General features: G+C 39.6%; 1 protein-coding gene across 3 annotated transcripts in view; it reads right to left on the reverse strand.

Moving 5' to 3' along the window:
• The window catches only part of RTTN (rotatin), a 136128-nt gene extending 128968 nt beyond the window's left edge, over positions 1–7160 (reverse strand). For 2 of the 3 annotated variants that reach the window (XM_036823799.1, XM_036823797.1), the window contains exons 1-5: positions 6891–7160; positions 6363–6550; positions 5324–5501; positions 3560–3649; positions 1374–1467 (exon numbers count right to left, since the gene is read on the reverse strand). In XM_036823799.1, the coding sequence (XP_036679694.1) occupies positions 1374–1467; positions 3560–3649; positions 5324–5501; positions 6363–6550; positions 6891–6921 (581 nt within the window). In that variant the 5' untranslated portion in view covers positions 6922–7160. The remainder of the gene's footprint in view (positions 1–1373; positions 1468–3559; positions 3650–5323; positions 5502–6362; positions 6551–6890) is intronic. The other variant, XM_036823798.1, reaches the window with a different exon arrangement.
• Positions 7161–21545: the final 14385 nt, after the last annotated feature.

Consider the following 21545-nt stretch of genomic DNA (forward strand, 5'->3'; position numbering starts at 1 on the left):
AAATATACAAAATACAGTATTATTTATTTTTAAAAAGAATTTACCTATACCAGATTCTAAGTAACCTATTCACAATCCTTCAGGTCTCAGCCAAGACATCTTGCCCTGGGAAGCCTTCCCAAATCTCCTCCCTAATCAGTGAACAACCCTGGGGTAGGTGTGTTCTTTCATGTGCCCATAATCTGTGCTACAGTAACTGCCTGTTGACTTCATAGCCCCACTAGACCCTCCTCAAGAGCAGGGACTACACAGTATCCCCCACTGTATACCCAAAGACTATCACAGTGCCACGAAAGGAGATCAATGAAATCTGCTAAGTGAATCAGGAAATAAGACAGAGGAGATCACAAGTACAGAGTACTTAGGTACTTAAGTACAGAGTTAAATTCCAGGAATTAGATTCCTTACTGCTCTTCCCTACTCGAGGGGAATGAAGCTGGTGCTCCTCTCTTACCTCATGGAGAGGACACCTCTCAACTTCTCTGACAATATCTGCCCTCCTAGGGATGTGGCAGTGGTTCACCTCTCACCCCAAGAAATCAAACCTGCTCTCAGCCCAGCTCCACTCCACCCACAGTTCACCACCCACAGGTGCCCACTAGAGACCATACCTCCTCCTTAGCAACCGACTCAGAACTGACAGATCAGCACCACCCCTGCCCCATCCCCGTGTGCATGCTACCTCTTCAGTATGTTACTCCAAGAGAATTTACTGAGGCCCATCAGTAAAAAGGGCCATCATCAAAAGTCATTTAATAGCATCCCCCTGTATTGGGCCCTAACTCTAGAAGTTGGCCTTTATTTTTCAGATTCTCACCAAAAAAAGGCAGACAACTCATTCGATGTGGCATTCACTGAAATTACGTTTCAGCAAAAAGTGAAACTAGACATGAAAACAGTCTCCAAACTTCTAGATATTGGCTATCTACTTTTGGGGGTGATGACCAAATAAAATCCAATACATCAGATCAGATCAGTGGTCCCCAACCTTCTCCTAACAGAGTCCATGTTTTGAAATATACTGTCTACTAAAAAGACTGCACTTATGTTTAATTTCTCCATTTTTATTCACCAAGGGCCTAAGCAATGGCCGGGCAATCTGGTCAGTAAGAGACGACTCATATCACCAAGGAGTGCACAGGATTCCAAGCACAAAAAAGAAACTTGATGTGAAGCCTGATTAAAGGCAAATAGGAATTTTCTGGCTTGTTTTTTGAAATACTGAAAATCATTCATATATTCCCATTGCTACCTATCACAGCCACTCAGTATCTTTTTTCCTGATGAAAATGTACAGTAATAACTCTCAGACTTCATGGCTATAAATATCAATACCAAAAGCCAAAACACCTGAAATACATCAGGTACCGTACCTTTCATTAGAGGAGAGAACATGCCTGTCAGCTGTGGTCAGGGGGAGCCAAGGGAAGGTAGAAAACTTCAAACACTTCGCGGTCGGATTTGCTGCTAATGGAAGAGCAAAACTTAAGGCATCAAAGGAGACAATGTTGACAGATTCACAATGTTCAGAATAAGGCTTCACCTTTAAAACAAGTCCTCAAATAAAGTCACAGTTTACAGTACCCTAAAATATACCAAAAAGATCAGCTGCAAATTTGTTCCCTCACAGAATAAATAACAGAGAGCTCTTTCCATAATTTAAACAGAACTCATATATTATTATTAGAAGGGCATTAAACACAAACCAATATTGAATGACATTTAGAACATCAATTAAATTTTCTATTTCACCATGTGGCTAACCAGAACATAGAGCATAAACAAAAAAGGAACTGGCATTTGGAGATCTCTAACTGTAGAAATTAAAAACGATATAAACGTAATCATATACTGTATTTAATTAGTCATGTTCAAATATCCTAAATCGTGTTAGATATTTAAACCTCTTTGAAGATGACTTGAAGACCATAAGATTAAAGATCAAATATCAGTGCTCAGACAAGATTAAAAGAGATCCGAGAAACCGAACGCAATTTTATACTACCCTCCTTCAAATTATTTTTAAACACATGGTGTACGGGTTAAGGTGGCAACACATAAGCCCTTCCTAATGGCCAATAGTCTTTCTGCCAAATGCTCTGAAAAGAGCATGGAATTGTTAAATTCAGATAATAGTATTATTAAATTCTCAAACATAGCAGTTGCTTCCTTCAAAAGTGCTAACATAAAAGCAGGGTTTACTTTCTAAGGGAAAAACAAGAGGTGGGTGGAGGGAAGGACAGGCTTATACTGCACACATAAAGATGTGTCCAAAATAAGCCACACCATCAATCCACAAACTGCAACTCACATAAAAATATGTTACCATCTCAATCTTCCTGAATGTTTCAACCGCTTCACTCAAATACCCATGATTCCCAGCCCTGGAGACACTCCCTTCAGATGTCTCCCTTAAGATGTCTCTCGTTGTCACTCAGTTAAGCCTCTCAGCCACAAACACAAAGAACTACCATGTCAAAACCAAAGCTCCCTATAAGCCTAACAAAACTTTTCCAGAAAGGAAAGGTAAAGTATTTTAACAGCTGAACAAGTTTTCTGTTCTTTCTTATGCTGTACTCAACCTGAGAGTTTCTACGAAATCGTTTTTATAACAGAGGGCTTCCAAACTGAGTTAAATTGGATGCCTGACGTCCGCAGATATATCCTTGCAAGCAGCCTTTTCATTTCAACTATGCAGGCAGTAAGAGGTGAAGTACATGCTTACTTAACCATGCCCTAACTGTGTCACCTAGTACAAAGGTTTTATCCTTTCTAAGCCCCAGGGTTCTCATTAGTAAGATGGGGTTAATAACAATATCAACCTCACTGGGACTCCATGAAGATTCATTCATTCATTCAAGAAATACATACTGAGTGCCTAACAGTGCTTATCTCTGGCACTGTTCCCCACACCCACACAGGATAAAGCACTATTTGCAGCTGTCATTAAGTTTATAATGAGGGAGACAAACAGGAAGTAAATGAATACATAATTTAATAAATACATATAGGAAGAAAACCAAATGTAGATAAAAAGTGATCACTGGCTAGAGTCCTCGGGAAGGTCTCTTTGAGGAGGCACCATATGACCGACCAGAGACCAGATGCAAAAAGACCTGGATGAGATTCCCGAGAGAGGCTCTAAATCAGAACTCTTCAGTCAACTGAATGTTGGAATAAAGATAAATGAGGAAACAAATTTGATCCTGAGCCTCTGGCTTGAGTCACTGGGTCGACAGCACCACTTAGTGAGCTGGAGAATTAATGAGGTGGCGTGTACAGTGCACCGCTCAGCTCTTGACAAAGACTCCCGGCTCGATAAGCACCAAGCACCATGGCCACCGTTACCACTGCCTAGAGAGCTGGTCAAAGGCACTTAGAATAACATAAAGTTTCACCATTTAGACTCTATATCCTAACCTAACTTGAGGGAACAAACACTCAGTTTGGTGCTTAACCATTTAAGTCTGACCACAATATGTCTTCACAACAACGAGGGAAAGTACATTAATTTCCAATTTCCCAGGTAGACAGGACCTACATCCCTGTAGATACACACCCACAGGTCTTGGAGGCACTTCCATCTGCTGGAAAGTAGTTTTGTCTTGAGGAAAATATCCCGTTAAGGTTTCAGGTTGCTGTGGCAATTCTGAAAAGAAAATATATATTACTGTGTTACTGATGCATTATTTGCTGAACGTGAAACTTGCTCTTTTCAAATATAAACAGTTTATCTTAAGTTTTTGAATCACTTTAAAAACTAAAAAAATAATCCAGTTATGGTTCTCTGAATAATCCGTCCTCCTAAAGAGGAAAAAAACGTGGATGCCGAGTCAATTTCGAATTGAGGGATTTTTTTCTCTCTCTTTTACCGTTATGTAACTACAATTATTTCTTAGAATGAAAACATCCACAATGTACATAAAGAATCTGTTACAAGGTATTTATTCAAGAACTGTTCATCTCAGCTTCTTAGTCCATCTCTCTCCTCTCCCTTACTCTACATATTTCCTGATCACTTCAATTTTCATGTTTTTTAAGAAAAAGTTGTCAAAAGCAAGAGTCAGACACTATCTTTCAATAACTCTGACGATCCCCTATCATACATGATTACATATTCAGCACTTCAGCTGTGATGAGATTGAGAATGAAGAAAAGGCTAAAACCAAATTTTGTAATTTTCTGTTTGAAGTTTTCATGCCAGTAGTTCTAATGTTAATACAGAAAACTAAAAATTAGCCCTAGACCATACCTCTAAACTCACCTGCAAGGAACTAGGTTGAAAATTCATGATTTAAGATTCTACTTTATTTGTTATGGCTTAGACAGAAATTGTAAAATACACTGTTAAAAATCACAATCACACAAGAACTCAGTAAATGGCAGCTGCTATTGTTGTTCCTGTTAACAACAGGACTGAGGGTCACAGCAGTGGCAGTACAGCACTGGCACAGAGAAGAATAGGGTCTAACAGATTAAATGAGCAAGAACACAGTTTTTTATACTTTTACTACTCAATCATATAAATTTCAAGAGCATATTCTTTCCTTCAAATCAATTTAAATGCTTTCCATGAGCAAGGCACTATGCTGGACATCAAGTAATAACAAGAACAACAAGTAACTGTAGCAGACAAGGATTCTGTGCTTAATATACGCCGGGCCCTATGCTAAGCACCGTCCAGACATTGCCCCACTTAATCCTCACAAAAATCCTGTAAGATGTTCTTGCTGATTGTACCAATTTTTGGATGAGAAAACTAAAGCCTGGAGGGATTAAGTACCTTAGCCAAGGTCACCCAACTAGTGGCAGAACTGGGACTTAAATCCATGTCCCTTTGACTCTGATTTTAGCCAGTATACCATGTGCAGCTCATTTTGATTGGACCCCGTAACAAAATCATGAGCAGGGCAGACATCCTCCCTATATGAGGAACACAGCCCCCAAAATGCAAGCATAAAATATTTAAAACAACGTCTGGCACATAGTAATGAGTGCTCAATGAAAATCTGTTGTTATTGCTAAAAAAATAATCTGTCAAACTAGCCTCAAAAAAAGAAAGTCACTTCATCTTTTATGCCCCGTGACCAAAACAAAAACACACAAGTACCCTCCTCTCTGTAACATCAGAGGAGGGGAATTAAGATCAAATTCATGTAAGTTAACATAAGAAAAATAAGAGTTGCAGGGGAGAGAGGAGGAGGATTGTTTGTTTTTTTAATCTAAGGTTCCCTTCCTTAGAATTAACCATTAGAACCAATATATTATATTTTAACAGATTGATTGACTGATTGATTTCATCAGAGTGATTCCAAAGAGTTACCAGTTTGACTGGTTTGGTAAGATGCAGAATACAGTTCAGGAACTTCTGAAGGAAGAATAAAAAGTCCATCCAGAATGCCATCAATTTCAGCCTGTAGATTCGGCTCCACATTAGAACGAAGTTTAGATAAGAATTCGACTGCACCAAGGTCAACCAAATGCTGGACTGCTGGGGGATACTGAAATAAGAAAAGGAGTGTCTTGAGAACAACTATAAATACCAAAATCTCTAGACTTTATTTTACAGCAGTCAAAACATGACATTATTTTTGGTATACCAGATGTTCCTTTTTAAAACATAATTTTTGTGGTGATATACACAAGACGTAGACTTACAGAGACATACATAAAACATTTAATAACACTTATGAGAGAAAAGCCCAGACACTGAACACTAGAAATGCACACTATCCGTTCCTACTTTTATTTATTAAATTGATTACTTCTCTTCACTGACACTCACTGTATCCTCTTATACCTCCAATCACTCAAAGGATGCCAAAGTAATAAGTATCCCCTACAAATGCATAGTGATTTACAGTTTGGAAAAGTTAAACCTGCCACTTTGATATTTGACCCTGACAACTAACTACTCTCAAGACAGACTGAGAAACATAAATCTGAAAAACAGATATGGGAAAAACAATTTAACATACTTGTGCCGTTTAGTATCATGGTCTGTAACTTTATCTTTAAATGTGTTCTCTTTTATACAAAGACATCTCATTTTAACATGTAAATAACAGAACCATAAAGGAAAACAGAATGACAAGTATTAACCTCCAAAGACGATCCCCCAAATCAGGACATACCTGAACTCAGAAACTGTGTTACTTCAGAACACAGCAGAGACAATGTGAGATTCAACATCACAAATCAGAGAAAAGGAGGATGGAGCATTATATACCCAAATGAATTAAAATTCAACATTCACAGCTGTTTTTTTAAAATTTTAATAATTTAAATTTTCAACAAATGCTACAATGAAATGACTACGCAATACTCACTTGTTTGATTATTTTATTTCAAAATGATCCTACCTTAACCAATCTGTTCAACAGACTCAGAACCTCTTCTTTCATTGGAACGGACGGGAAATTGAACCATTCCAGCAAATGGAGAAAGAGGAGCCTCTCCTGAACCAGATCAGCACAGCAGATTAAACTGTGCTCAATCTTGCAGAGAATATTCTTGAGAGCGCGTGCCCTGATCTCGGCCAGCTGATGACCTGTCAAAGAAGACAGCACAGAGCTATTTCCCGACTCCAAAGAGACGCCCACAGGGAATGTACCCTAAAACTTCGTTATCTACGCTGGGGGCGGGAGCGGGGTGAAGAAGGAAATAAAGAAACCAGTTTTTTCCACACGCAGGACGCTGGTGCGTTCACGACGCGAACTGCGGAGTTTACACAAAGTCCGAGGTGGGCCCCCGGGGGCTGCCCTGCCGAAGCCCGGACGAGACAGGAAGCCGTCGCGGGGTGGCCCGGCCTCGGAAACGTGACACCGCCATTCTCAGCAAGCGGCCACGACGGATGGGCGACCCGGGAGAGGGGCAACTCAGACTGTTACCCAGTTTCCTGATGAGCCCCGTCAGGACCATCTCGTCCCGCTCAATCAGCCGCCGCCGGAGAATTAAACTGCCGCGCCACAGCGTCCTACCACAATTACTGTCCCCCTAGAAACCCGGCCGGTCCGAAAGCGAGTTCCTCAACGCCTGAGCGAAGGACCCAAAGAGTGAGAGGCATTCCGTGAGCTGTTCCGGTCCCCGCGCCAACAGAGAAGCTTACAGTCTCGCTACAGTGACTACTATGCAGTTCCTAGACACCGGACTCCGTCGTAAGAACTGGAAAGAATGAGAAGTCAAGCAGGGATAGAACGCGTTTTGGCCGCCGTGCACGTCGGGAGTTGTAGTCTTCGCCCGTTCGTGCTCTCCTCCCGGAATTCCGGACCCGCCACCGCGCCCGCCCGCCTGGGGTTCCGGCGTCCAAGCGCGGGCTGCGGCGCGGGTTGCAGAGGCTCGCGCAGAAGCCCAAGTCGGCCCTGCACCCTCCCTCTGCGAGGGGTTCGTTTATGACCCTGCCAGTCTGAATTCTCACCTCCCAGAACTTTACAACTTAGAGTGCAGCGTTTTGTTAGGATGACCTACCCCGTTCCACCCCTACCTCCCTGCCGTTACTAAATGACTTAACCTCTTTAACTGTGAGATGCACCTGCACAATCAAGCAATGACCTTGGATACCTGGGTTCAGAGTAAACAAGCCGAAAAAGAAATGAGAGCGGCGGCGGGTGGGGGGGAATAACTGAACAGGAGAGAAAAGGGGGCTGTAGAAAGAAAAGGCGGTGAGTAGGAATTTGAATTCGTATGTGAATGCCACTAAAGTTGCCTTTTGCAGTGTGATCGGTCTGAACTAATAGAAAAAAAGCTAAGCAATGGTAAGAGCAACCACAACAAAACTAAATTTGTAAAGTGATTTACATTTTAGAGAACATTTTATCTCACGGATTTTTTCATCCCTGGAGAAAGGATGTCAAGGCAGCAATTCCCATTCCTATTTTGCAAAAGAAAAAAAAAGGGGGGGGGGGGGAACTACGTAAAATCGGAGAAGTACCTGGCCCACATCAGCTAATAAGTGGCTGATTGAGGACCCGACCTTATGTTTCTTTGTCCCGTTGTTCGGACTTTGCTGCCTCTACAAGTGTGTAGGTAAAAGAGTGGTAACATTTGAGCTGGAGCTTGAGGGATAAGTAGGAGTTTGTTTGCCAGGCAAAGAAATGGAGTAAGGGAATTTCTGCCAAAGAAAACAGTACATGCAAAGGCAAGAATTCAGAGTGAGTCTGTCAAAGTCAGGGAAAATGAGAAAGTCTGTGTGGCCAGATTACCTCTGGGAGGAAGAGAAGAAGGGGAAGGGGCAGCTAGCATGCTGGTTGTTCTCCATTTGGCCCTCCAGTGGCTCCTCCCCACTCTGCCAGCCTCTGCAGGTAACTGACTTGTACACAGGAAAAGGCTACACCACCCAGGCTCCCTGGCCCTCAGGCATCCAGTTGACTGTGGCTAATGGAAGAAACCAGAAGGAAACCAGACGGGGGAAGAAAGAGACTGTGGATATTTAACCAAGACTCTGACAGCCCATACCTAAGCCTGCCTGGCCAAGAGTGTAACAGTGGCTGCCTTGCTCAACCCTAGGACAGTAGTTCCTGATGCATGTGTCCCAAATGGACCAAAAAACGGAAACTGTGGAGGCACTTATACTAGCTGAGAAGTATCTGTAGTTATACAGGTATGAAGGATTTAGCTGTGGATTTGAAGTGTCAAGGTCAAAAGGCACAAAACAGTTCAGAGGAATAAGAGAAATAATTTTTCAGTGATATTTCTAAGTTGAACAGTCTTAGGTGATAATAAACTGAGGATGTCGGTGGGTATGGGGTGATGATACTGTGGGAGAAAAATAATTTAAAACAGCCATTTTGTAAGTAAAATGGGGGATCAAACTATGAAATGATATAGTTTACATTGCTTTTATATTCTAAATTATTGTTGAGCATATATTGCTTTTTAATTAGACAAAAATCATTAAGTCCTGCTCATTACATTCAAAGCAAAACAGTTATCCATCATTTTCCTATTAGACTAAGTATTGATTTGCCAATTTTTCCTCAAAATATCAACCTTCAATTTATTAATTCTACTGTTTAAAAAACATACATAGGGACTTCCCTGGTTGCCCAGTGGTTAGGACTCTGTGCTTCCACTGCAAGGGCAAGGGTTCGATCCCTGGTCGGGGAACCAAGATCCCGCATGCCAAAAATATATATATATTCTAATGTATTAACTGTACTTTTATTTAATATCAGTTACTTTCTCCTTCCTTCCTTAGGTTTGTTTTGCCATTCCTTTTCTAACTTCTTCAGCTTAAGGTTTTGTTGCTTTACTTTTATTCTTTCTTATTTAGTTATAGTGAATTTTTTTTTAATTTTTATTTATTTATTGGCCGCGTTGGGTCTTCATTACTGCATGTGGGCTTTCTCTAGTTGTGGCAAACAGGGGCTACTCTTTGCTGTGGTGCGCGGGCTTCTCATTGCGGTGGCTTCTCTTGTTGCGGAGCACAGGCTCTAGGCGCACGGGCTTCAGTAGTTGTGGCTCACGGGGTCTAGAGCGCAGGCTCAGTAGCTGTGGCACATGGGCTTATTTGCTCCGCAGCATGTGGGATCTTCCGAGACCAGGGCTCGAACCCGTGTCCCCTGCATTGGCAGGCAGATTCCTAACCACTGCACCACCAGAGAAGTCCCTAGTTATAGTGAATTTTAAGTCCATGAATCTGCACCTAAGAAAATCATCAATCATATATCATGAATTCAGATTTATAATATTCTGTTATTATTCTCAACCATCCTGAAACTGCTGTTTTGATATTTCCTATTTCACCCAAGATCTATTTAGAAGAGTGGCTGCTGTCTTTGTTGCATATACTTTAGTTATTAATGTCTACTTTTTTATATCCCAGTCAACAGCCGGGGCTTTTGTAATTTTGAACTTCAAGGTCAAATATTTTAAGTGATGCCCAAGTACTTGAAAAAAATGGACAATAGATATCGGCGTAGATGTATGGAGAACTGTATGTGTATGTATCTTTGTAATTTTCTATGTGTACTTCAACAGTTTTTGTTATATTTATTTGAGTGCAAACAAAATAAATACACGTCGAATTTTACATGATGGTAAATGGCAATCATTCAACTGGCAATACATATGTGGGTCAGGAAAGGGGTGAAGGATGAAGATCTTATGTGTTGAGGTCTGCTTATCAGCACAAGCCATGCAACATTATGGAGAACCACATGTGGACCCAGAGCACAGGTCAAATTCTACTAATTACTCCCGAGATCCACTTAATTCTCAATTGTTCTTCAACCTTACAGTCACACCCATAAATCAGTCATTGCCTCAGTCTGCTATATCAGATCATTCAGATTAGATGAAACTATTTACACAGGAAATATTCAGTTGCCCTCCTAAGAACTCATATGACTACTACCTATGGTGATTTATTCTAGGAGAAAAAAAGAAATGCTTAATTTTGTTTTCTCGAAGAGACGTGCAGTTTTGCTCTCCTCACAATTTGGACATGAATTTTAACACTTGGGGTTATGTACAGTAGGTCTGCCGGTTGTGAACCTGAGTCTTTCATACACTTTATTCCTGCTACTTGACTCACTTGAAATATCTGGCTCAGAGCTGTATAACCAAAGTATTGCATAGAGCACAAACTTTAGAGCCAGACAGACAGAGATTTAAAACCAGCTTTGCAACCTTAGCTGCATAATTGTGGATAAGCTTATGGTTGCAAATGACAAAACTCTAACTCAAACAAGTAAGGAAAAATGAGTTTTTATTATCTCACTATAGAAAAGGATCTGGCCTCAGAGACTCAAAAATATCACGATTCTTTTTCTCAATCTCTTTGCTATGCTTCTCTCAGTGTGTTTCATTCTATTATATTACTGGCAAAATTCTCCACAAATGTAAGGAAAGAGAGGATTGTGATCCAGGCTTCCATCTTTCCATGTAATGACTCTAGGAGAAAAGGAAACCTTCTCCCTCAACATCTGGATATCAAATCCATGATAAGAACTTCATCAGAATCATTATTACGAGATCACCTGATCCTAGGTTACTTGTTCACACTCTCTGAACAGTAGGGCAGGATATTTTAACTAGATCTAATAACAAGATACTATGCTAGGGTCACAAGGAGGTGGGCAGAAGACTTCCACTAAGGAAAAGGATGGTATTAACAGAAAATGGGGGGAAAGAATTTTGGGTAGGGGGAAAAACAACCTGATGCCTCTATAACCTCAACTTCTGCAAGTAGACATTGGGATTAATAATAGTACCTACTGATAGGACTGTTTGAGGACCAAAGGAGATAACTCAGAGAAAGCACTTATCCCAGGACCTCCATAATAGGTAGTTACAACTAATAAACATTTGAGCAGCTGTCAAAGTGCAGGATGCCTGTTTGCTATGGACTGAAAGTCTTGCCCCCATCCATCACCAAAAAAAATTCATGTTAAAATCTAATCCCCATTGTGATAATATTAGGAAGTGGGACCTTTAGAAGGTGATTGGGTCCTGAGAGTGGAGTCCTCATGAGTGGGATTTCTGCTTTTGTAAAAGAGGCTCCAGAGAGTTCCCTCCTCCCTTCTGCCATGTGAGGACACAGAAAAGAAAAACCCACCTATGAACCAGGAAGCAGGTCCTCACCAGATACTCAGTCTGCTGGTGCCTTGATCTTGGGCTTTCCAGCCTCCAGAACTGTGAGAAATAAATCTGTTTTTTACAAACCATCCAGTCTATTTTGTCATAGTAGCCCAAAAGGACTGAAATAATCCTCTTTCTAGGAGTCAAATGCAATGTCAGACCATATCCCAGGGCTACCTGCAGGTATAACCACAGGGTAGGAGATCCCTTCATAAGAGGGGTCCTGGGCCCCAGAAACGACCTTCCTTCTCAGCGAGGGAGGCTTCAATGATTGGAGGTCACAACCTTACAACCATTTGTACAGCCATATCAAGGCGAGATTTCCAGAAAAAAAAAGCAGTACTCTGACCCCTTTTCCTCATTTTTCAGAGAGAAGAAATTTATTGGCCCAAAGGGGCAATCCTTTTGCAGGCTACTTTATATTAATTGGGATACTAATTTATTTATGAAGACAATGCGAGCAGGATTCCTAAACAAAAGGGCTCTAACCAATAGATGTGCAGAAGTAATTCACGGTCCCCCAGGGCAGCAAACATTCTGTGTGCCTTCCAGGAAAGTCACCTGGACCCCAGCCTGCCTTATTTAAGAATAAAGCTCACGATTTATTAAAAATTCTGATCTCTAAGAAGGAAAAATGGTTGAGGTCTGAGGTTTCATCTCCCTCTCATAAATTTTCCTAATCATGCCCCGTAACTTTGTCCTATGAATTTACATAATATTTAATTTTTAAGGGGATTGTCAAATTCTAATTTATCCTCCCAATACCAAGATAGAAAGTTAATAAATAGTTTATGCCCTTTTAAAATGGAAGGATGGAACCAAGATATATTCATGTTCCATTTCAAATAGCAAAGCGACATAAATTTGAACAATGCCTTTTTTGCACAATTTAATAAATATGGGTCTTAATTATACATGTGGCAAAGCAGACAAGGATGTCTGCTATCACCATTTCTGTTCAATATCGTATCGGAAGTTTTATTTAGAGTAATTGGGCAAGAAAAAGAAAAGTCATCCAGATTAGAAAGGAAAAGTACATCTATTTCGGTTTGCTGTTGACATGATCTTATAAAGAGAAAATCCTAAGGAATCCACAAAGAAACTATTAGATGAAAATAGACCTTAGCAAGTTTAGAGAATACAAAATAAATACACAAAATCAATTCTATATCTATATACTAGCAATAAACAATCCAAAAATTAAATTAAGAAAATTATTCTACTGCTGTACAGCAGAGATTGGCACATTGTAAATCAGCTATACTTCAATTTAAAACAATGAAAAGGAAAAAATTTTTCCATTTACAATAACATCAAAAAGAATAAAATACTTAGAGATGAATTTAAGACAATAAATGTAAGACTTCTATACTGAAAACTATAAAATATCATTGAAAAAAATTAAAGGAGACCTAATAAATAGAAAGACAACCTGTGTCATTGATTGGAAGATTTACTATTGTTAAGATGGCAATACTCCCGAAATGAGCTACAGATTCATAGCAATTTCTATCAAATACTCAACTGCCTTTCTAGTAAAAATTGACAACCTTATCCGTATGAAAATAATAGTCATGTGGAAATCAGACTGACCCCAAAATAATCTCAAAAAGAGCAAAGTTGAAGGACTTATACTTCCCAATTTCAAAACTTACTACAAAGCTGCAGTATTCAAGAATGTTTGGTACTGACATAAGAACAGACATATACTCTAATGGAATAGAATTGAAAGTCCAGAAATAATCATTCACATATATGGTCAATTGATTATCAATCGGTGTTCCAAGACAATTCAATGAGGAAAGAATAATTTTTTTCTGCAAATGGGACAGGATACCCACATGCAAACAACGAATTTGGATTCATACCTCACACCATTAACAAAATTAACTCAAAATAGATCAAAGTCCTAAATACAAGAGCTAAAACTATAAAATTCTCAGATGAGAACATAAGCATAAATCTTCAGGAGTGTGAATTAGGCAATAGTTCCTTAGACGTGACAGCAAAAACACAAGCAAAAAAATAGATAAATTAGACATCATCAAAATTTAAAACTTTTGTGCTTCTAGGGACACTATCAAGAAAGTGAAAAGACGACCTGAGAGTGGAAGAAAATATTTGTAAATCATATATCTAATAATGATCTATTAACCAAAATATGTAAAGAACTTTTACAACTCCACAATGAAAGGACAAATAACCCAATTTTAACATGGACAAAGCATATGAATACATAGTTCTTCAAAGAAGTTGTATAAATGGCCAATAAACAAATGAAACGATCCTACACATCATCAGTCATCCAAGAAGTGCAAATCAAAAAACAGAATGAGATACTACTTCATACCCTCTAGGATGCCTATAATCAAAATTGGGGGCAGTAACATTGTTGGCAAGGATGTGGAGAAACTGGAAACCACATACATTGCTGGTGGAAGTGCAAAATGGTACAGCCACTGTGAGAAACACTCCAGCAGTTTTTGAAAAAGGTAAACACAGAATCAACACATGACCCAGCAATTCTACTCCTAGATTTATACCCCAAAGTACTGAAAACAGGTATTCAAGCAAATACTTGCACATGTGTTCATAGCAGCACTATTTACAATAGCCAAAGGTGAAGAGAACTCACATGTCAAATGGAGGAATGGATAAACAAAATATAGTATATCAACACAATTGAATAATATTCAGCCATAAGAAGGCATGAAGTAGTGATACATGCTACAATATGGATGAACTTTGAAAATGTTCTATTAAGTAAGAGAAGCAAGTAACAAAAGTCCACATATTTTATGATTCCATTTATCTGTGTGTTAGTCTGCTCAAGCTGACATAACAAAATGCTACAGGCTGAGGGGCCTAAACAACAGAAATTTATTTTCACACAGTTCTGGAGGCAAGAAGTCCAAGATCAAGGTGCCTGAAAATTTGATTTCTGGTGAGGCCTCTCTTCCTGGCTTGAAGACGGGAGGGGGGAATAGGGAGTAACTGATAAATGGCTACAAAGTCTTCTCTTGGGGGTAATGAAGATGTTTTGGGCCTAGATAAAAATGATGGTCACACAACATTGTGAATGTACTAAATGCTACTGAATTGTACACTTTAAAATGTTAATGTTATGTGAATTTTCCCTCAATAAAAAAATTAATTGAAACTTTTAAAAAAGGTCAGAGAATAACAAGTTTCCACGAGGGTGTGGAGAAATCAGAACCCTTATACAGTACACTGCTGGTGAAATGTAAAATGTTGCAGCAACTTTGAAAAATAGTCAACAGTTCCTCAAAAGGTTAAATATAGAGTTACTATATGACCCAGCAATTCTACTTTTAGGTATTATACCCCCTCAAATGAAAATATATGTACTCACTCAAGCTTGCACATGAAGTTTGCAGCAGCATTATTCATAAGAGCCAAAAGGTAGAAACAGCCCAAATGTCCATCAATTCATGAAAAGAGAAACAATGAGTGTATGGAATGGATAAATCATATCTATAACAATAAAACATTATATAGCTAAAAAAAGGAATGAAGGACTGAGACATGTCATAACATGGATGAACCTTGGAAACACTATGCCGAGTGAAAGAAGCCAGACACAAAAGACCACATATTATATGATCTCATTTATATGAAATGTCCAGAATAGGCAAGTCTATAGAGACAGAAAGTGATTTCGTGCTTCCTTAGATTTGGGGAACATTGAGGCATAGAGTGGTAATAGCTAAGGGGTGAGGGGTTTCTTTTATGAAATGATAAACATGTTCTAAAATTGCTTGTGATGGTTGCACATGTCTGTGAATATATTAAAAGCCATTGAAATGTACTCTTTAAATTGGTGAATGATATGCCACATGAATTATATCTCAAGGAAGTGTTATAAAAAGAAAAGCAATAAGAAGACATTAAATTGAGAACAAGAATTTATTTTATAAAGGACTTATTTTGTAAAGACACCAAAATAGATTGCTGAGGAAAATCACAGACTGTCCTTTCCTGTGAATTTGTGAGAGTGTTTTTCCCCTGTATCTGGTGACATTTAGATGCATCCCTTCAAAAGTGATAGATTAGATGGTTGGTCCTCGCGTGAACCTTTGAGATTCATTACATTTATCACCTACGTTATTCGGTAAATGCAAGACATACCTGCCCTGTTTCCCTACTTCCTTTCAGTTGGGGTAACTGCCTATCATTTAACTTCCCCAAAACATTCTCTTTGGTAAAATGAGGTAAGTATACACTTTCATTTCCAAACTGTGAGATTTAATTAGCTAATGATAAAGTCCTTGGATGAAGAGTGCAGGAGAAGCTCAAAGTAATACTGTGATTACGTTTAGATATTTTTTTCAATGTGTAAAGTCACATAACCTCATTATTGCAGTCAGATATATGATGCTGGGCAAGTGTCACTTCCAGGAAAATGTAAAAAAGCCAGCTCCCTTGAGATCCAGCACAAAGATATATTTTCCTGTAATCTTCAGGTGATTCCCATGTGGGTAACCTCTCTCAACTCAACTTTAATAATAATGACCTCCATCTGTGCTCCAGCCGAAAGTAATCTATTTAATTGATGATCAGAAAATGACCCTGACTTTCAGGCCTGCCTTGGCCAGTGATACAGCTGTGCTGAACGTATCTTGGATCTGCAAATAAAATACTGATTCCAGTCGCTGCTACAGAATGCGTGTTGATACCGTGGATATTTTTCAGGGCTGGCTCCATTTTGAAGTGAGGTATCTCTACGGGAAAGTGGGATATCAGTTAAGATGAAAAGGCAATCCAGAGCTAACCCTGTTAATTTTTTTTTAATGTTTTTGGTATTTTAATTTGGGAAGGTAACCTTGTACAGCAATCAGGTAGATTAAACACTGTGTCATTTTGACTTCCAAATGAAGACAAGAGTCTTGGAATTCTGAAGAACATTTTTCATAGGGCAGGTGTCCACAATCTATAGACTTTTTTTTTGAATTTTATTTTATTTTTTTATACAGCAGGTTCTTATTTGTTATCTATTTTATACGTATTAGTGTATACATGTCAATCCCAATCTCCCAATTCATCACACCACCACCCCCACCCACCCGTGGCTTTCCCCCCTTGGTGTCCATATGTTTGTTCTCTACATCTGTGTCTCTATTTCTGCCCTGCAAACCGGTTCATCTGTACCATTTTTCTAGGTTCCACATACATGGGTTAATATACAATATTTGTTTTTCTCTTTCTGACTTACTTCACTCTGTATGACAGTCTCTAGATCCATCCACGTCTTTACAAATGACCCAGTTTTGTTCCTTTTTATGGCTGAGTAATATTCCATTGTATATATGTACCACATCTTCTTTATCCATTCATCTGTCGATGGGCATTTAGGTTGCTTCCATGACCTGGCTATTGTAAATAGTGCTGCAATGAACATTGGGGTGCTTGTGTCTTTTTGAATTATGGTTTTCTCTGGGTATATGCCCAGTAGTGGGATTGCTGGGTCATATGGTCATTCTATTTTTAGTTTTTTAAGGACCCTCCATACTGTTCTCCATAGTGGCTGTATCACTTTACATTCCCACCCGCAGTGCAAGAGGGTTCCCTTTACTCCACACCCTCTCCAGCATTTGTTGTTTGTAGATTTTCTGAGGATGCCCATTCTAAAATAGACTTTTTACCTAGTATTTTAGGACACCTCGTATGGCTCAGGGCAGGCTGGGTCTCAAAGGGGCCTGTGGTTGACTGCTCGAAAACTTCTCCATCTTTGCATTTCTGTAGGAATCTAGCCCACATTATCTGCTTAATAAATATTCTGATTGAATAAATGAATGAACTTCCAGATAACGCTTTAGATCGTTGTGCTGGTAGTTTCTGACCTAAATTTGTTCATCATTAGTGTTCCCCCTTCTAGAAGTTCATATTGCCTGTGTTTTGTTCTGGTGTGTGCCTGGTAGGCAGAATAATGTTCCCCCCAAAGACATCCACATACTAATCCCTGGAACCTATGAATACATTATTTTACATGGCAAAGGAGAATTAAGGTTCCTAATCAGGTGACTTTTAGAATAAGGAGATTATCCTAGATTATCTGAGTGGGCTCTGTGTGGTTACAAGGGGCTTTAAAGGTGGAAAAGGAGGGCTTCCCTGGTGGCGCAGTGGTTAAGAATCCGCCTGCCAATGCAGGGTACACGGGTTCAAGCCCTGGTCCAGGAAGATCCCACATGCTGCAGAGCAACTAAGCCCACGCGCCACAACTACTGAGCCTGCGCTGTAGAGCCCATGTCACAACTACTGAAGCCTGCGCACCTAGAGCCTGTGCTCTGTAACAAGAGAAGCCACTGCAATGAGAAGCCTGCTCACCGCAACGAAGAGTAGCCCCTGCTCTCCGCAACTAGAGAAAGCCCGTGTGCAGCAACGAAGACCCAAATAAAAAATAAATAAATAAATAAATAAAATATATAAATAAAAAATAAATAAAATAAATAAATAAATAAAATCTTCCCTGTCCTTTGAGATAAAACATGTACTAGAACAGCCACTTGGCCTCTGAAATGGAAGGCACACGTGCAGGCCCTACACATCTGTATTGCCTGCTGATATCTGGACTGTCATGAGAAGGAAATAAATTTCTCTCTTTCTTAAGCCACACATAGCCACAACTACTGAGCCTGCATGCTGCAATTACTGAAGCCTGCGCGCCAGAGCCTGTGCTCCGCAACAAGAGAAGCCACCGCAATGGGAAGCCCATGTACTGCTACGAAGAGTAACCCCCTCTCGCCACAACGAGAGAAAGCCCACACACAGCAATGAAGACCCAACACAGCCAAAAATTAAAAATAAATAAAATAAATTTATAAAAAAAAATTTAATCCTGTGAAATGGTACCAGTGGAAATAATTACGCTAATCTGATTGATAGATGCATAGAATCTTCAAAGTGTGTCTACATTAGTAGGTGGATAGGCAATGAGAATTATGTTGTAATTGACAGTAGGCAAGTTTCTTTTGATGCTTATTTTTTAGATTCATTTCAATTTTAGGAACATAAATGCAATAACAGTAATAGTAATAAATAAGAGAAAACTATGCAATTGTTCCTCTTTTTTTTACACTCAAAACTACCACACAATTAAATTATGTGTGTATTTAGCACCACCAACTGAGCAAAAATCTAAGACAGAGAAAGAAAGGGGGAATAAAGCACAGAAAAAAATATAAATGTATGAGTTAAAAAGAGAGAAAGGAACAAACATTTCTCCAAAGAAATACAAATGGCAAATAAACACATGAAAAGATGCTCAACATCACTAATCACTAGGGAAACTCAAATCAAAACCACAATGAGATATCACCTCACACCCACTAGGATGGCTACTCTAAAGAAACCAAAAACAAAAACTAACAAGTGATAACAAGTGCTGGCGAAGAGATGGAGAAATTGGAATGCTTGTGCACTGTTAGTGGGAATGTATAATGTTAGCGCTGCTACAGAAAATAGGATGGCAGTTCCTCAAAAAATTAAAAATTGAATTACCATTCTACTTCTGGGTACATACCTCCAAATAATTGAAAGCAAGTACTCAAACAGACATTTGTACACACCTGTTCATAGCAGCATTATTCACAATAGCCAACATGCAGAAGCAACTCAAGTGTCCCTCAATGGATGAATAGATAAACAAAATGTGGCTCAAATATACAATGATATATTATTTAACCTTACAACGGAATGGAATTCTGATACATGTTACAACATGGATGAACCTCGGGGACATTATGATAAGTAAAATAAGCCAGACACAGGACAAATACTATATGATTCCGGTTATATGAAATACCTAGAGTAGTCAAATTTAAAAAGAAAGTAGAATGGTGGTTGCCAGGACCTGGAGGAATGAGGAGTTATTGTTTAATGAGTACAGAGTTCAATTTCAGAAGATAAAGAAAGTTCTGGAGATGGATAATGATGATGGTTGCACAACAATGTGAATCTATTTATGCCAAGGAGCAGTACGGTTAAAAATGGTGAAGATGGTAAACTTCATCTAATGTATATTTTACCACAATTTAAAAAATAATTTTTAAAAAAGAGAGAAATTTCAAAAGTGAAAAGAAATGGCCAATGATACAGTCCTGTAGTGTCTCATCACAGTTTCATAATTTTGCCAAAAGGTGTCCCTTTACGGTTAACTCATGGGAAAACAAACATGTGACAACATCACACAGAAATGAGGCATGAGGGACACGTCAGTGCTGAGGACATTCCAGGCAGGTCAAGAACGTGGAAAGAGGAGGCTGGAACCGCAGAATGTGAGATGTCAAAACACAAACTTAGAGATTGTGTTTCTGGTTTTGTTTGTTTGCTTCTTTATTTTTTATTTTAACCTAGTGGTCTTGGCCCTCCAGGGTGTCAGTCAATCCCTAACTTTGTATCATTTTTCTTATTTGTACACGTGCACTGTTTAAAGAGAAAGTCCGTGGCTTTCATCAGATTCCCAAAGCGTTGATCAACTTGCAGGAAATGAAGAAACAGATCCAGTTCACTCTCACCTTTTTCAGGTGTGGAAACTGAGATTTGAAGAAATGAGGCTTCAAGCCCAAGGTCACAGAGTTCGTTATAGGAGATTCTGCTTCTTTTCGCTCAGGTGCTTTTGAGTTTCAGGTGATGTCCCCTGTGGGAGTATTTCCGTTTTTAAGCCAGCTCTGCTGGAACCAGCTGTCCTGGAACAAAGGGACAGATGATGGCACAAACCCTGACTTTGCTGGCCCTGCCCCTACTGATTCCAGTGGGAGTCCTTTAATGAGGGAGGGAGTAGGGTGACCAGAAAGAGGAGCAGAGGGAGGGACAGTATTTGCTGACAGCCATGGGGGAGGGGGAGGTGCAGAATGTAACTCTTTGGCCGTCCTTTGACCCAAACGACTCCCCTGAGAAGGTGGCAGGAACTAGAACCATTGTACTCATATCGCGGCACAATCTCTCTGCCCGGCCCCGGGCACAGCACGACCCAGCTTCCAGGAGGGAGGATGGAAAGCGATTCGTAGCAGCACCTTCCCAGAACAAAAGGAGAAGGAAGAAATTTGGGCTGAGCACAGCAAAGACCAAACAGGCAGTCTGATAAAGCATCGAGCCAGCCAAAGAAACGGAAGTCCTCTTCTTGGCAAGAACTAATTATGTTTTAGTAATAAGATCCTTTCTCAGGAAAGCAGGTGCTTTGTAGACAACTGGTCATAATGAGCGCACATCAGCAGGTCTGGCTGAACACCTCACAATACCAAAGAACAGAAGGGTTAAATCAACTAAGGAAGGTGCCATACTGGTTCAGTAAATGAAGACGCACTGCCCGGAAACTGTACACTTGTCCATTAAGTCTCAAAAATGTCACTGCAAGGGACACAATGCTCAAAAGAAGTTAAATTAGCAGATTAGAATGATCAACTAATTAAATTATGGGGCACAGTCTTTCCAGCATGAAGTCAGCAGGAAAGAACCTACTGCGGTTAGCTGGGGAGCAACGGCATTCACAGGATAAGGAGCCGCTCAGACAGTGCTTACATGCGCTCCAGCCTCTCCACAGGATCAACTCAGAGGATTCACTTAGTGCTGGTGAGAGACAAGTTTTACGAATGGGGAAGATTCAGGTAATAAATCATTTTCCTATGCACGACTCCAAATCTGCTTCAGGCGATGTGGACAGCAAATATAAGAGATGCTGGTTTGTTTTTTCTTGTATGCATGAAATGACCAGTCAGGAGGTCTGAGGAGTGTCCTGATAATGGCCTGTATGCTGCAGTCAGAATTTGGATTATTTACCCCATGGAAAATAAAAATCATTTCCTGTGATGTCAAATGTACAATTTGCTGCTCATAAACTTTTTTAAACAACATATACTAACTGTTGAGCTATCTAAGGATTCTCTATGGTAATATATAGCATGAATAAGATTCAATGAAGAATAAAAAAGAAACTGAAAACCTATTTG

Source organism: Balaenoptera musculus, chromosome 14 (genome assembly GCF_009873245.2).
Source record: "Balaenoptera musculus isolate JJ_BM4_2016_0621 chromosome 14, mBalMus1.pri.v3, whole genome shotgun sequence".
Taxonomy (NCBI): Eukaryota; Metazoa; Chordata; class Mammalia; order Artiodactyla; family Balaenopteridae; genus Balaenoptera; species Balaenoptera musculus.